At 36.6% G+C, this 12236-nt stretch overlaps 1 protein-coding gene across 1 annotated transcript; it reads right to left on the minus strand.

Annotated features, from left to right (window-relative positions):
* Positions 1-1433: 1433 nt before the first annotated feature.
* LOC6047265 lies at positions 1434-2231 on the minus strand. Its single transcript, XM_001864312.2, has 4 exons — positions 2047-2231; positions 1877-1982; positions 1687-1813; positions 1434-1618 (listed from the first exon to the last, which is right to left on the minus strand). Exons 1-4 carry the CDS (start codon positions 2096-2098, stop codon positions 1538-1540), a joined length of 366 nt encoding a protein of 121 aa, XP_001864347.2. The 5' UTR covers positions 2099-2231; the 3' UTR covers positions 1434-1537.
* Positions 2232-12236: the final 10005 nt, after the last annotated feature.

Genomic DNA, 12236 nt, shown 5'->3' on the forward strand with positions numbered 1-12236 from the left:
AGGGAGGGTACATATTTCTACGTTTAGATTCTGCTAGCTGGGTGCTCTTCTAGGGAAAAATTTTTTTGAGAAAAAAAACCCTAGATCTAAAAGGTTTTTTTTTGCAAAATCGTCAAAATTGTCATTTTATGGCCCACCCTAACGCGGCAGGAACCAACCTAATAACCTAACAAAAATATGTAGAAAATAAAACTATTTTGGGTAGAGAATCCCGAAAATTTTAAGCCGATCCGAGCACTTATGAGTTTGGCCATGCCGTTTGCGTAGGAAATTGTTGTATTGGAACACCGTAAAAACAACATTTATATTCGACAATACACTTAAGCCGCTTAGCAGAATTTTCAAAGATGTTCAATATTTTTTCAACGTGTTTTTTTTTCTACAATTAAAATAAGATTAAAATCCAACTCAGGACTTTCGATTTGTCATCCTGGAGTTACTTTAAGTAGTAGTAGGAAGAAAAAGGAATAAAAATCACAGAATTTTAAAATTTGCAGCTTTCTGTACACTAAAATTGTTGTAACTTTTCAGAAATTTGATGTAATAGCATGTTTGTTTTTCTAATTTATTCTGGATGTTATTTGCAAAAAAAAATCGGTAAACAGTTTTGATAACCACGAATAAAGTTGATGTTCCCAGAAGAATTTAAAAAAAAATGAGGAAAAACCCAATTTTGCAGCTAGTGATAAAACTGACGACCAAGTTAAAGATTTTTTCATGATGTAGGATACTGAAGATATGTTTAGGGTACTCAAAACTGATGTTTTGATGAAAGGAAATGAAAAAACATCATAATTTTAGCAATTTATTAAATACTTTTTCATGATTTTAGCTTAAATATATTGTATAAAAACTTCAAAATTAGATAAAATCAATTTTTACCGATAGAATTTTTTGAAAAACAGTTTCCCTGACTCAGGACAGTCCCCCCAACAAGCTCCAGAAAGAATTACCTAGGTTCATTCAAGTTTTATAAAAATAACCTTTAGACAAGCCGTGGTCAAGCTCATATATGCGTTTATCCTTACAGCTTTTCATCGGTCTGATGGCCGAGTGTGCTAAGGCGCCAGTCCTTACTGTTGCTGGGTTTGAATCCCGTCGGTTGCAACTTTTTTTAATGTTTGCAAAAATTGTACATGCAGTGTGTAATATTAAGTGTTTATTTCGACGAAGGTGATGTGCATGCTTTTGCATGCGATTTTTGTATAGAACAAGACAAAACAAAACATTCAAAGGAACCCATACAAGCCAAACAAGTTCTACTATGCATCGAAGCATAACAACTGCTGGCTGCTATTCACGCAATAACGCCTTATTCCAAGTTCATTGAGCGATGAACTCGCCACTGGTTGGCGTTCTTGTCCCATCTGACCTTGACGCAAAATACGACATTACCTTCCCACACATCCAACCACAAAACAACGCTACGCAGACAAGTTTTAGCATCTCTTGTTTGTTTATTCTCTTAGCACTGTTTGTAAATTTTTATCACTTGTTTCTCTCTGTAAAAACGATAAATACTGCAACAATTTAGCACTTAAAACAACTTTAATAGCTGCGGAACTGCTGCAAGTAACACAATCAGACAACTGAAGGACAGCTGGACGGTAGAGGAGGCCTAAAAGTAGATTGTTTTTATGTAATTAATTAGCTACTTCTGCATATGATCAGCAGAGGAACTCTTACCGATTTGGCAACGGACACAGAAGACGAACCCATTCCGTTATCGGACTTGTAGATTGTTGTCTGGGCAAAGCCATTTTTGTTGCTATCGGTATGCTGGGACACTATATTGGAGTTGTCGAAGCCGGGACTAAAACATAGTTAAGAATTGGATTAAAATTTGGTTAGTTAAGAAGCTTCAAGCAGAACTTACGGTACAAAGTTGGGAAATCCGGGAAGATTAGTTTGTTGAGCACTTCTCGGGAGACGAGCTGACGGTTCCAGAGCAACATTTCCTTTGTTCAGCTGAACTTCATTGGCTGTTGAGATGGTCAAAAACATGTTACTAAATTTCACCATGAATCACACAACTCATGTACTTACCAAAAACTCCCACGAAAACCGCCGCCGCCACCAAAAACAGGCCTTTGATCATCGTTTTGATGTTTGTCGTTCAAGTTCCGAGCACGAAATGAACGCGAATCGCGCGTCCAAAAAAGAACTCCAACTTGTCATTAACATGGTGCTGTTAACGTTTGTTGGCCCCAGTTCAGTCAGTCATCCAGCAGAGCGCACCTTTGTTTGTGGTGCTTTTAAGGGGGATCTTCGTGGTGTGGAGTGTCGTCATCAGGGATGTCGGTTACAACGCGCGAAGAGAAGACCGGCTGGATCGTGGTGCGATGGTAGTTGTGTGCTGGAGTTGGTGTTTTGGTGGAGTGAATCATGCGAGAATGGTTGAATGACTTCGATAACTGGGGGAAGTGCGTATGTTTTGTTTACGAAAATGATTCACTCGAGTGCTGAAAAAATTGCCCTTCTTATATCTATTCCATGTGAGTTTGATTTACAAAAAAAAACGCTCTTTATAACAGTTTTGATATAATAGAAAACATGTTCAACCAATGTTAAAGGCAGTAAGACTGATGAAAATATTTTTCATAATTAATAGCGAGTAGTTCTCTCCGAATTCACAACTTTTTTTAGGGATTTTTAAATTTTCATCTTTTGATTTGGATGAAACTTTGTACATGCATTTCCTGCGTCAAAAGAAGTCATATTGCATCATTAGTTATTTTTCCAAAAAAGTCTCCATACTATTTTGGGGGCTAGTCACACAAAATTGGTATGTAAATGCATAAAATTCTGTACCTTGAGAAGGGATTTTCCAATCGATTTGGTGTCTTCGGCATAGTTGTAGGTTATGATTAGAAATTTTTGTAATTAATAGGTTCAAGGAAAACGCGTTCGCGCAAAAAAAAAATACTAAAAAATAAATTCAAAACTTCAATAAAAACAGAAGTTAAATCAACTGAAAACAATCTAAAATGCATTTTTTTGCATTGATAATCATATTTAGCATGTTTGGGTTGGATTTAAAATATTTTAAATTTTTATGAAGTTCAAATGCACAGAACCACAAAAACTTTTTTTTTCACGAAAATAAAATTTTCGTCAATACTTAGATATTTTGGAAACTAATGATTGCAAAACAACTGGACAGGTGTATAATGCACTTTAAAACACTTTTTTCATTGAAATGTTGAAACCATGGCTCATAAATTCATTTTTTAAACTTTTTTATTTATTTGCGTGCGTAATGGTGCATAATCTGGATTGAGAGAAAGTTTCTTGAAAATATCGAAAATCTGGACAAAAAAAACTACTACAAATATTTTTCTATGCATAACCGAATTAGCAATCAAAAAGTTCTCTACAAAAATTTGTACCGTTTTCAAATTATAGCTACTTTTGGGGGTTTTTTTTTTTCGTTTGTTTGCATTTAAAAAATAGTTTTTGATAATGTCCAATAAAATTTTCTCTCGAAATTTCAAAATCTGGCAATTAGTTTCTGATTTACAGCTTCACATAGAATTCAAATCGATGAACATTTATTTCTCTAAGTGTCACTTAATTAGCCTGTGGTCCGATTTGCAATGTAAAATTTAAGCTTTTGTAAAATTTGCTGATCTCTTCAATGAAAATAATTTCAAAATGTTAAAATCAAGCTTACCTTTTGAAAAGGTTTAAAATAGCTTGCTCTCCTTATTTCATATTAAACAAATTTAAAAATTGTATATTTTTATTAAAATGATCAGAACAATTCGCAAAATTCACAAAAAAACTCATCAGTGATGCGTTTCTTTCAAGAATTATTTATTAAACTCAATAAACTGTTAAAAAACGACACTTCATACCTTAATGTAACCACTAGTTGAAAATGGTAAATTTTACCATAAAAATTGTATTACTTTTCGAATGCAATTTCGTTTATGCTTCAAATAATAATTTTTAATATTTTTTTTGTCCAAATTTTCGATATTTTCCAAAAAGTACAATTTTTCAAAAAATTATAAATACTAAACCAGATTTTGTAGCATCATAAAATGTGGCTCAAAAGATGTACTTATTAGTCTTCAAAACATATTAAAATTTTTCGAAAATTAAAAAAAAAGTATTGTGAGAGTTCAACTTTGAGTCAATAGAACCTATATTTGAAAACATTTTTTTTTTGCCTTTTTTCTTTTTTTGCTTTTTTGCTTTTTTGCTTTTTTGCTTTTTTGCTTTTTCGTTTTTTGCTTTTTTGCTTTTTTGCTTTTTTGCTTTTTTGCTTTTTTTTTTTTTTTTTGCTTTTTTGCTTTTTTGCTTTTTTGCTTTTTTGCTTTTTTGCTTTTTTGCTTTTTTGCTTTTTTTTTTTTTTTTTGCTTTTTTGCTTTTTTGCTTTTTTGCTTTTTTGCTTTTTTGCTTTTTTGCTTTTTTGCTTTTTTGCTTTTTTGCTTTTTTACTTTTTTGCTTTGCGTATTTTTTAGTTGAGTTGGATGAGTTGGATTTTAAATCGCATAAGTTTTAACTTTACTTGTTACCGTTACTTTGCCTGTTTTGTAGATATACTTTACAAGGGATCTTATTGTTGAATAATCAAGTTTTAATCCAATTTATTTCACATAAATTTGCAATCTCAGAACAGCAGTAAACACATCCAAGCTCATTTTGTAAACGTCTAATGGTGACATCAATTGACAAAATTATTAAAATCCACTATCGCCAACGACACCCGTTGGACAAGGAATTTAAATTAAAATTAAACATTTATCATTTTCCAAGCGGACCATAAAGCTGTCCTAGCCGAGTCCCTTTCCCCGTAGCCACAGACAAGAAGACAAGCGGGTTGAGGGGGGGGGGAGGGCTATAATACGATTTATTTCCTGCTGCACTCCTGATCCCTCCAACTAGAACTCCTGTCCTAGAAGTCGCTTCCGGAACTCAGTTGTCTCAGAGTGGCACTTCCTGGCTGGGCGGGTGGCAGTCACCTACAAACACACACACACACACTTGTGGCCTCGTTTAGCCGGCCATAATCTGGCAAGTTTCAGAAGCCATTCATAAAGCGATGAGCCACCACTAGCCATAAGTTTGCCATGGAGGTTCCAGTTCTGCTGGGCCAGACTCCATCCATCTGTCCCGACCAGCCAGACTGACCTGATGTACTAGAAGGGCGAGGGCAGGGGGAGGTTTGGACGACCGTAAGTGTGAAGGAGATTCACATTTTCCACGTGATTAAATATTCAAGCTAAAACAGGATACAATCTTTTACGAGAGAGGCTGACCAAGTGGCATGTATGGGCGTGCTTGGAACGCCCTGAGCTCGAAATTGAAAGTGGAAAGTTGCATTTTAGTGGCTTAAATGTCTCACCTGAAAAACTTGTAATTAGAAGAAGCTGATAAAGGACAATTGTGCGTTGATGTTCAGTGAAGGTGTTGCCCACATAGCACACTGGCTTAGGGTAATATTTAACTATTGTAAATGTTTCGTATTAAGCCCTACAGAGAATAGGAGCCCGTAAGAGGTCGATGTCTGTTATCCCAATTTTGGTTTGTAAGAACGAAAGCTCCGTTGTACACTCAGAATATTCAACAGAAGTGAATGACTTTTGACCATGAAAGAGGCCATGTAAATTCTGTCACACACCTCTTCTGGGTTATTTGTGATGAAGAAGTGTAAGAAATGGTTCAAAGGTGCAATAAATCAGATTGGAATAGGCTTTTCATGAGCAATTAAAATTAGACAAATGTTGTCTAAACCCACATTGCAGTGTGACAATTTTAAATTTGATCAGGTTTTAATGAAACAATTCAAACATTGAATCGTTTTTCAATCACAATTTATTTTAATAAATATTTTAAGAACTCTCGAGACACCAACTAAAACTTCCTTATTCTCAGATTTTATTCCCTCAAGTTTATTCATGTTAAACCCCTCGCATTACGCGGATTATTATTGTTTTCTCAAGACACTATTCAGGGCGCAATCTAAATGCAAATTGAGCCCAGCAAAGAATCGCGAATTAGGACTGCGTGGAATTCACGTGGACCTTCTTCGGTGTGGTGGCTGCCCTGCCCTGCCAGGCGACTGGATGAAGAACGATGAATAGCTTTCTGAACGACTTGGGCCCAAGCTCAGTCTAGCAGTGAGCTGCAAGCTGCTCGGTTTTTTCTTGTGTTTTTTTTGGTTGCTGATGACTCTTCTGCTGATGGAACCCACCACGAAATAACCCTCATCAACGCTTGGGATTTGCTAGGGGAGGGCGGGGTTTGAAATGCAAAAGATCCTTAATTTTTCTTTTAATGATACACATTTATTTTTCACTTTTCTTTACTCTACTCTATCTCTAACTCTAACTCTAACTCTAACTCTAACTCTAACTCTAACTCTAACTCTAACTCTAGCTCTAGCTCTAGCTCTAGCTCTAGCTCTAGCTCTAGCTCTAGCTCTAGCTCTAGCTCTAGCTCTAGCTCTAGCTCTAGCTCTAGCTCTAGCTCTAGCTCTAGCTCTAGCTCTAGCTCTAGCTCTGGCTCTAGGCTCTAGCTCTGGCTCTGGCTCTAGCTCTAGCTCTAGCTCTAGCTCTAGCTCTAGCTCTAGCTCTAGCTCTAGCTCTAGCTCTAGCTCTAGCTCTAGCTCTAGCTCTAGCTCTAGCTCTAGTTCTAGCTCTAGCTCTAGCTCTAGCTCTAGCTCTAGCTCTAGCTCTAGCTCTAGCTCTAGCTCTAGCTCTAGCTCTAGCTCTAGCTCTAGCTCTAGCTCTAGCTCTAGCTCTAGCTCTAGCTCTAGCTCTAGCTCTAGCTCTAGCTCTAGCTCTAGCTCTAGCTCTAGCTCTAGCTCTAGCTCTAGCTCAGCTCTAGCTCTAGCTCTAGCTCTAGCTCTAGCTCTAGCTCTAGCTCTAGCTCTAGCTCTAGCTCTAGCTCTGGCTCTAGCTCTAGCTCTAGCTCTAGCTCTAGCTCTAGCTCTAGCTCTAGCTCTAGCTCTAGCTCTAGCTCTAGCTCTAGCTCTAGCTCTAGCTCTAGCTCTAGCTCTAGCTCTAGCTCTAGCTCTAGCTCTAGCTCTAGCTCTAGCTCTAGCTAGATCTCTAGCTCTAGCTCTAGCTCTAGCTCTAGCTCTAGCTCTAGCTCTAGCTCTAGCTCTAGCTCTAGCTCTAGCTCTAGCTCTAGCTCTAGCTCTAGCTCTAGCTCTAGCTCTAGCTCTAGCTCTAGCTCTAGCTCTAGGCTCAGCTCTAGCTCTAGCTCTGGCTCTAGCTCTAGCTCTAGCTCTAGCTCTAGCTCTAGCTCTAGCTCTAGCTCTAGCTCTAGCTCTAGCTCTAGCTCTAGCTCTAGCTCTAGCTCTAGCTCTAGCTCTAGCTCTAGCTCTAGCTCTAGCTCTAGCTCTAGCTCTAGCTCTAGCTCTAGCTCTAGCTCTAGCTCAGCTCTAGGCTCTTCCTATGCTCTAGCTCTCGCTCTAGCTCTAGCTCTAGCTCTAGCTCTAGCTCTAGCTCTAGCTCTAGCTCTAGCTCTAGCTCTAGCTCTAGCTCTAGCTCTAGCTCTAGCTCTAGCTCTAGCTCTAGCTCTAGCTCTAGCTCTAGCTCTAGCTCTAGCTCTAGCTCTAGCTCTAGCTCTAATCTACTCTACTTTACACTATCTAATGACTTAAAAACAAATTTTCAAAAAGTGAGCCCCACACAACCTCCACTCCCCTAACATCATCACGTCGAGATGACACTGACAAAAAAACTGCCCAGTTTCCGTCAACACAACGTCGTGAACGCAAAAAAACGGGTAAACCCCTCGGATTCGGAGCAAATTTTGCTCCGCTTCAAACACGTAAAAGAGCGCCAGCAAATAGCAAAAAATCGTATTATCTGAGATAATCTTCGCTGGAATGACATTTTCCCGGCGTTTTCCTTCCTTCACCCCAGCTCTTTTCTTTTTTTTTTTTCGTTGTGCCCTCCGTGTCACACTGTTGAGCTGCGTGCAAATGAAATTTATCCCGTCAAATAATCGACTTAATCGTGGGTGAAAAGCAATGTGGATTGAAGAGTCCTGTCCTGGGCGAAGGAACCGACCGACGGCCGAAAATTTGCATAATTTTCCACTCAGGAGTAAACGACACGACAATGAGCGAGGGACGAGACCACCACAAAAGTTGAAATTGAATTAGACGAAACAGTAGTGTGGGAGAGGATGCTTTTTCATGTCCACGGAGGAGTGAGTCCCTGTGAAGTGTCCTTTTTTGTTTGAGGGGTTTTGTTGTGAGGGGATGAAAAGATGAATTTTGGGGTGCACTTTTGGGATCAGGACGAATAGGAAGGGGGAGGGTGAGAACATTGCTTCAGGTGGAATTGGTAGAGTTGAGGTTTTTAGAAGCTGGAATGGTAGGAATTTTTTAATGACTGATGGTATTAGATGGGTTCTCGAGGACCAATTTGGTCGTAATTGATTTGCAAATTATTTTTCAAGGGTTTGAAAAGCTGAGTCTCTGTCAAATGAAAAACTAATTATCATACATTTCTGACTCTAAAACAAATTGATAATCAAAATCAATATCAAACACAGGCAAATATTTGTTAAAATTATGATGTTGTCCTTTCGAAGTTTTGTCCATTCGACCTTATGTCTTTCGGCCTTTTGTTTCTCATCCCAATGGCTCATATGTATGGCTTTATTTTTCACTTTTTTTATAAACCTTTCAAAAGCAAGTAATATCTATGCCTAAAACATTTTAAAACAGTTTTTTTTTATTTTAAGGACACTTAGAATTTCTATCAAAAAACACTTTTTTTCTGCTAGATCGATGCCTCTGTGCTCTCTTAGATAGAAAAAAAACAGCAAGATTAGAAGAAGAGAGCACAGAGGCATCGAAATACTGTTTTTGGCATAGAATTTTATTTTCACTTCTCTTCCCTCGATCACATCCAAATCCAAGGACATGAAATGAAAAAAAAAACAGTTGGCCTTTGAAATTTAAGATTAAACCTTAAGTCCCTTCACTTTAGTCAATGTCGAGAAAATGCAAAAAAAAATGTGTAAAAATTTCAAGTGCATTTTGTACCAAAAAAGTTGTTTTTTAACAATTTATTTCATGAATTTTAACATCAATCTAAAAATTCTAAAAAAAAATAATTTTCAGCATATTTTTGATCTGTAATAAGGCGTCATCCATAAAGTATGTCACGCTCTAGGGGGGGAGGGGGGGTCTGAGCAAGTGTGACATTGCGTGTTAAAAGTATAGGAAAAGTGTGACAAAGAAGGGGAGGGGGGTAAACTTTGGCTGATTTTAGCGTGACGTACTTTATGGATGAAGCCTAAGCATTGGAATGAAAGGCTATTAAATTTAAAAAAGCAGTTTTGGAAGTTTAACTTGTTACATGTGACTTTGACAAAGTTAAAAAAAATCTGGTGTGAAATTTGGCAGAGTTTTTTTTTACTAAAATGTACTATATTCTATGTGAAAAATGTGTACCAGACTATGACTCTACGCATTTTTATAAATTTAAATGGTAATGGTATCATTCTATAGTAGAAAATGTTATAAACAAGCAAAACATTGAAGAAGTGGCTTTAAAAAGTAATGATAGGAGGCGTCAGAATAAGCGAAAAACGAACAAAGCTTAAAATAATCATAAAAAATGCAAATAAAAATTCTAAAAATGTTGCAAGAAAAACATAAAAATCAGAGAAGTAATGTTTTTTGTGGAACAAAAGCTGCTCAAAATTACCTTCTGAACACGAGAAAAATTAAAATTTGAAAAAAAAAGTTTAGCGTTAGAGGGTTAAGAAACACAATACAACTTATCATCTGCGAAAAAAAAAACAATTGTTCTCTGCAATGAAATTCACTACTGTGCATTATATTTTTTAGCAAGCCCAAAAGTTTTATTGATTATAAACGCAGCAAAACGCATATTACATTGTTTTCACTGTATTGAACCTCTAGTTTCATTTAAAAAAATGTATGAAAGTATCTCTTAGTTTTTATGAATGATTTTCGAATCAAATGTGCTTCACCATTCCAAATTTAGAAGTTTTTTTTAACTTTAAATTTGTAAAAAATATGTTAAAAGATATCTCATATTCCGTTACATTGACCTTGACAAAATTAAAATTTAATTTTCAAATTTAGTTGCCCAGAATGTTATTTTACTATTCAGGGAGACTGCCACTGTGTTTCTAACATTTGTTTTCAAAAAAGTACGGTCCAAAAAAAATCGAGGAGCAAAAGACATATTATTTCAAAAAACTTTCAAACTGCAATGTAATTTTATGTGCAAACAGCGTTTGATAAAATATTGTGTTTTTAATTAAAATTGTTATCAGTACGTTTGTATTTTTATTATTTGTTATCCCTTTTCATCTCTGAAAAAATGTACCCCAGAATTTATCTGCAATTACCTTTTTAAAAACATTATTCATCCAAACTTTTGAAAAAATAATTGTTAAAGAGATGGTCAGGTATGACACTATGCAGACTTCAGCAGAAAAAGTTTAATTTTGAAATTAGTGGCGTATACAACTAGTTTACGCATGGGGTTAACCAAAAACTCGAATTCAATTGAATATTATTAGTTTTATTTGTAAAGCAAATCCTAAACTATCTTTTTACAGGTTTCAACACAAGGAAAAAGGAATACTGTTTCAAATATATCCTTCCCTCGCCGTATGCTAGTGCTGCCATCACGCGCTTAATCAAAATCAATCACACCACAACTTCGTGCTTCGATTGTCATCTTTTCCGTGACAGCCTTCCGGTACGAAGACAATGTCAGGATTAGCAGTGCAAATTGTTTGGCCAAACAAATTACCACCACCACCACCACCACTTTACTATGCCATGAAGCGTGTCGTCGTAGTTGAGTGGCATGTCCCGACGACGACGACGAGGAAGTCCTCTCACCGGAAGGGCAATAATAAGATTTTCCGAGAGCATGATCCTTGGTGCAAACGCACACACCGAGAGGAAACCCCTCACATATTGTAGCAAAGCCAAAACGGTTCCAGAATACTAAGTAGGACACCCGGTTCTTGATACTGCAATCCGATGAGAACCGCAAGAGAAAGAAAAAAAGATTGTAGAGGTTGGAAAAAGCTTTTGGGGTTGGAGGGCAGAGAAGAGCAGCATAAAAAAAGGTCACACCTACAGAAAGACTACACTTGAAGAAAGGAAGTGTATTGGCAAATTGGTTGACACAACGTGACGGTCTAGGCGGGGACCTTACGAGTCCTGTAGATATTTAGTATTTGTCCACTATTTTTACCGGTATGAGATTGGTGTTCTATTGGACTCACTGAATTGATAACATTAAAAAAACGTTTGATTTTAATTGCACCGAAAAAAAAAACATTAACTTAATAGTCTTGTGCATAAAATCAATCACAAAATCATGGTAATATAAATCAATATTGAAAATTAGAACCATTATGTAATTTTACTTTCACAAACGAGTGAATTAAACTCATCTTAATTATGGGTACTTTTTATCAACTTTCACCACTTTTACCTTCTTCGATTTACGTGAAACTTTGTCCTAAATGATAATTTCGGTACGACCCCTTTGCGTACTTTTTAACAATAACAAATTTGCATTTCAAAATGTCGATGAGTTGGAAATTTGGTGCCTTTTTGGTCATACCCACTTTGATAGCCTAGTGGTAACGCTCCCGCCTAGTAAGCGGTAGATCGGGGTTCAAATCCCGGCTCGGACCAACACAACTGGTGATCGTTTCTCTTCTGGATTCGATTGCTTAGTAAAGGGAAGGTAGTGTATCGTCACAAACTGGACCTTATCACGACACCTTAGGAAGGCGACCTATGGAATGTTAACATTAACCTTAACATGTTAACATTAAGTTGAGAATGAAACTGCCACTGAATCCGCTTTGTAAATGCCGGCCCCGATACTCTTCAAGGGTGTTCCCCTCAGGAACTGGGAAAGATTTACTTTACTTTACCACTTTGATAGCGTACCGTCATCTGGGGTGAATCGGGACACATGGGGCGAATTGAAACAGCTATTTGAGCTAGATTCTTGCACTGTATTTTGATATTCTTGATTGATTTCGTTTAGAACACATTCAGATCATCTAAATTATTACATCGGTTTTTTTATATGAAGCTTTTAAAAGCTTTAGAAACTGCGGGTCAAGATTTATTAAAAATAACAAAAAAAGTTTTTAAATCTAATTTGTAAAATAACTTTAAAAAATGTGAAATATATCATTTTATAAGAAGTATTATGTTTGAAAAATTTAATTTTAATCCAGAAATATTTATA

The sequence above is a fragment of the Culex quinquefasciatus genome, chromosome 3 (assembly GCF_015732765.1).
Source record: "Culex quinquefasciatus strain JHB chromosome 3, VPISU_Cqui_1.0_pri_paternal, whole genome shotgun sequence".
NCBI lineage: Eukaryota > Metazoa > Arthropoda > Insecta > Diptera > Culicidae > Culex > Culex quinquefasciatus.

What these genes read in the sequence shown, in the direction of transcription:
- LOC6047265 (XM_001864312.2), bottom strand. Translation starts at nt 2,098, where the DNA reads ATGATCAAAGGCCTGTTTTTGGTGGCGGCGGCGGTTTTCGTGGGAGTT. An exon ending in GGTTTTCGTGGGAGTTTTTG is followed by an intron (nt 1,983 to 2,046) that starts GTAAGTACATGA and finishes CCATCTCAACAG; the next exon opens with CCAATGAAGTTCAGCTGAAC. An exon ending in GGATTTCCCAACTTTGTACC is followed by an intron (nt 1,814 to 1,876) that starts GTAAGTTCTGCT and finishes ACTATGTTTTAG; the next exon opens with TCCCGGCTTCGACAACTCCA.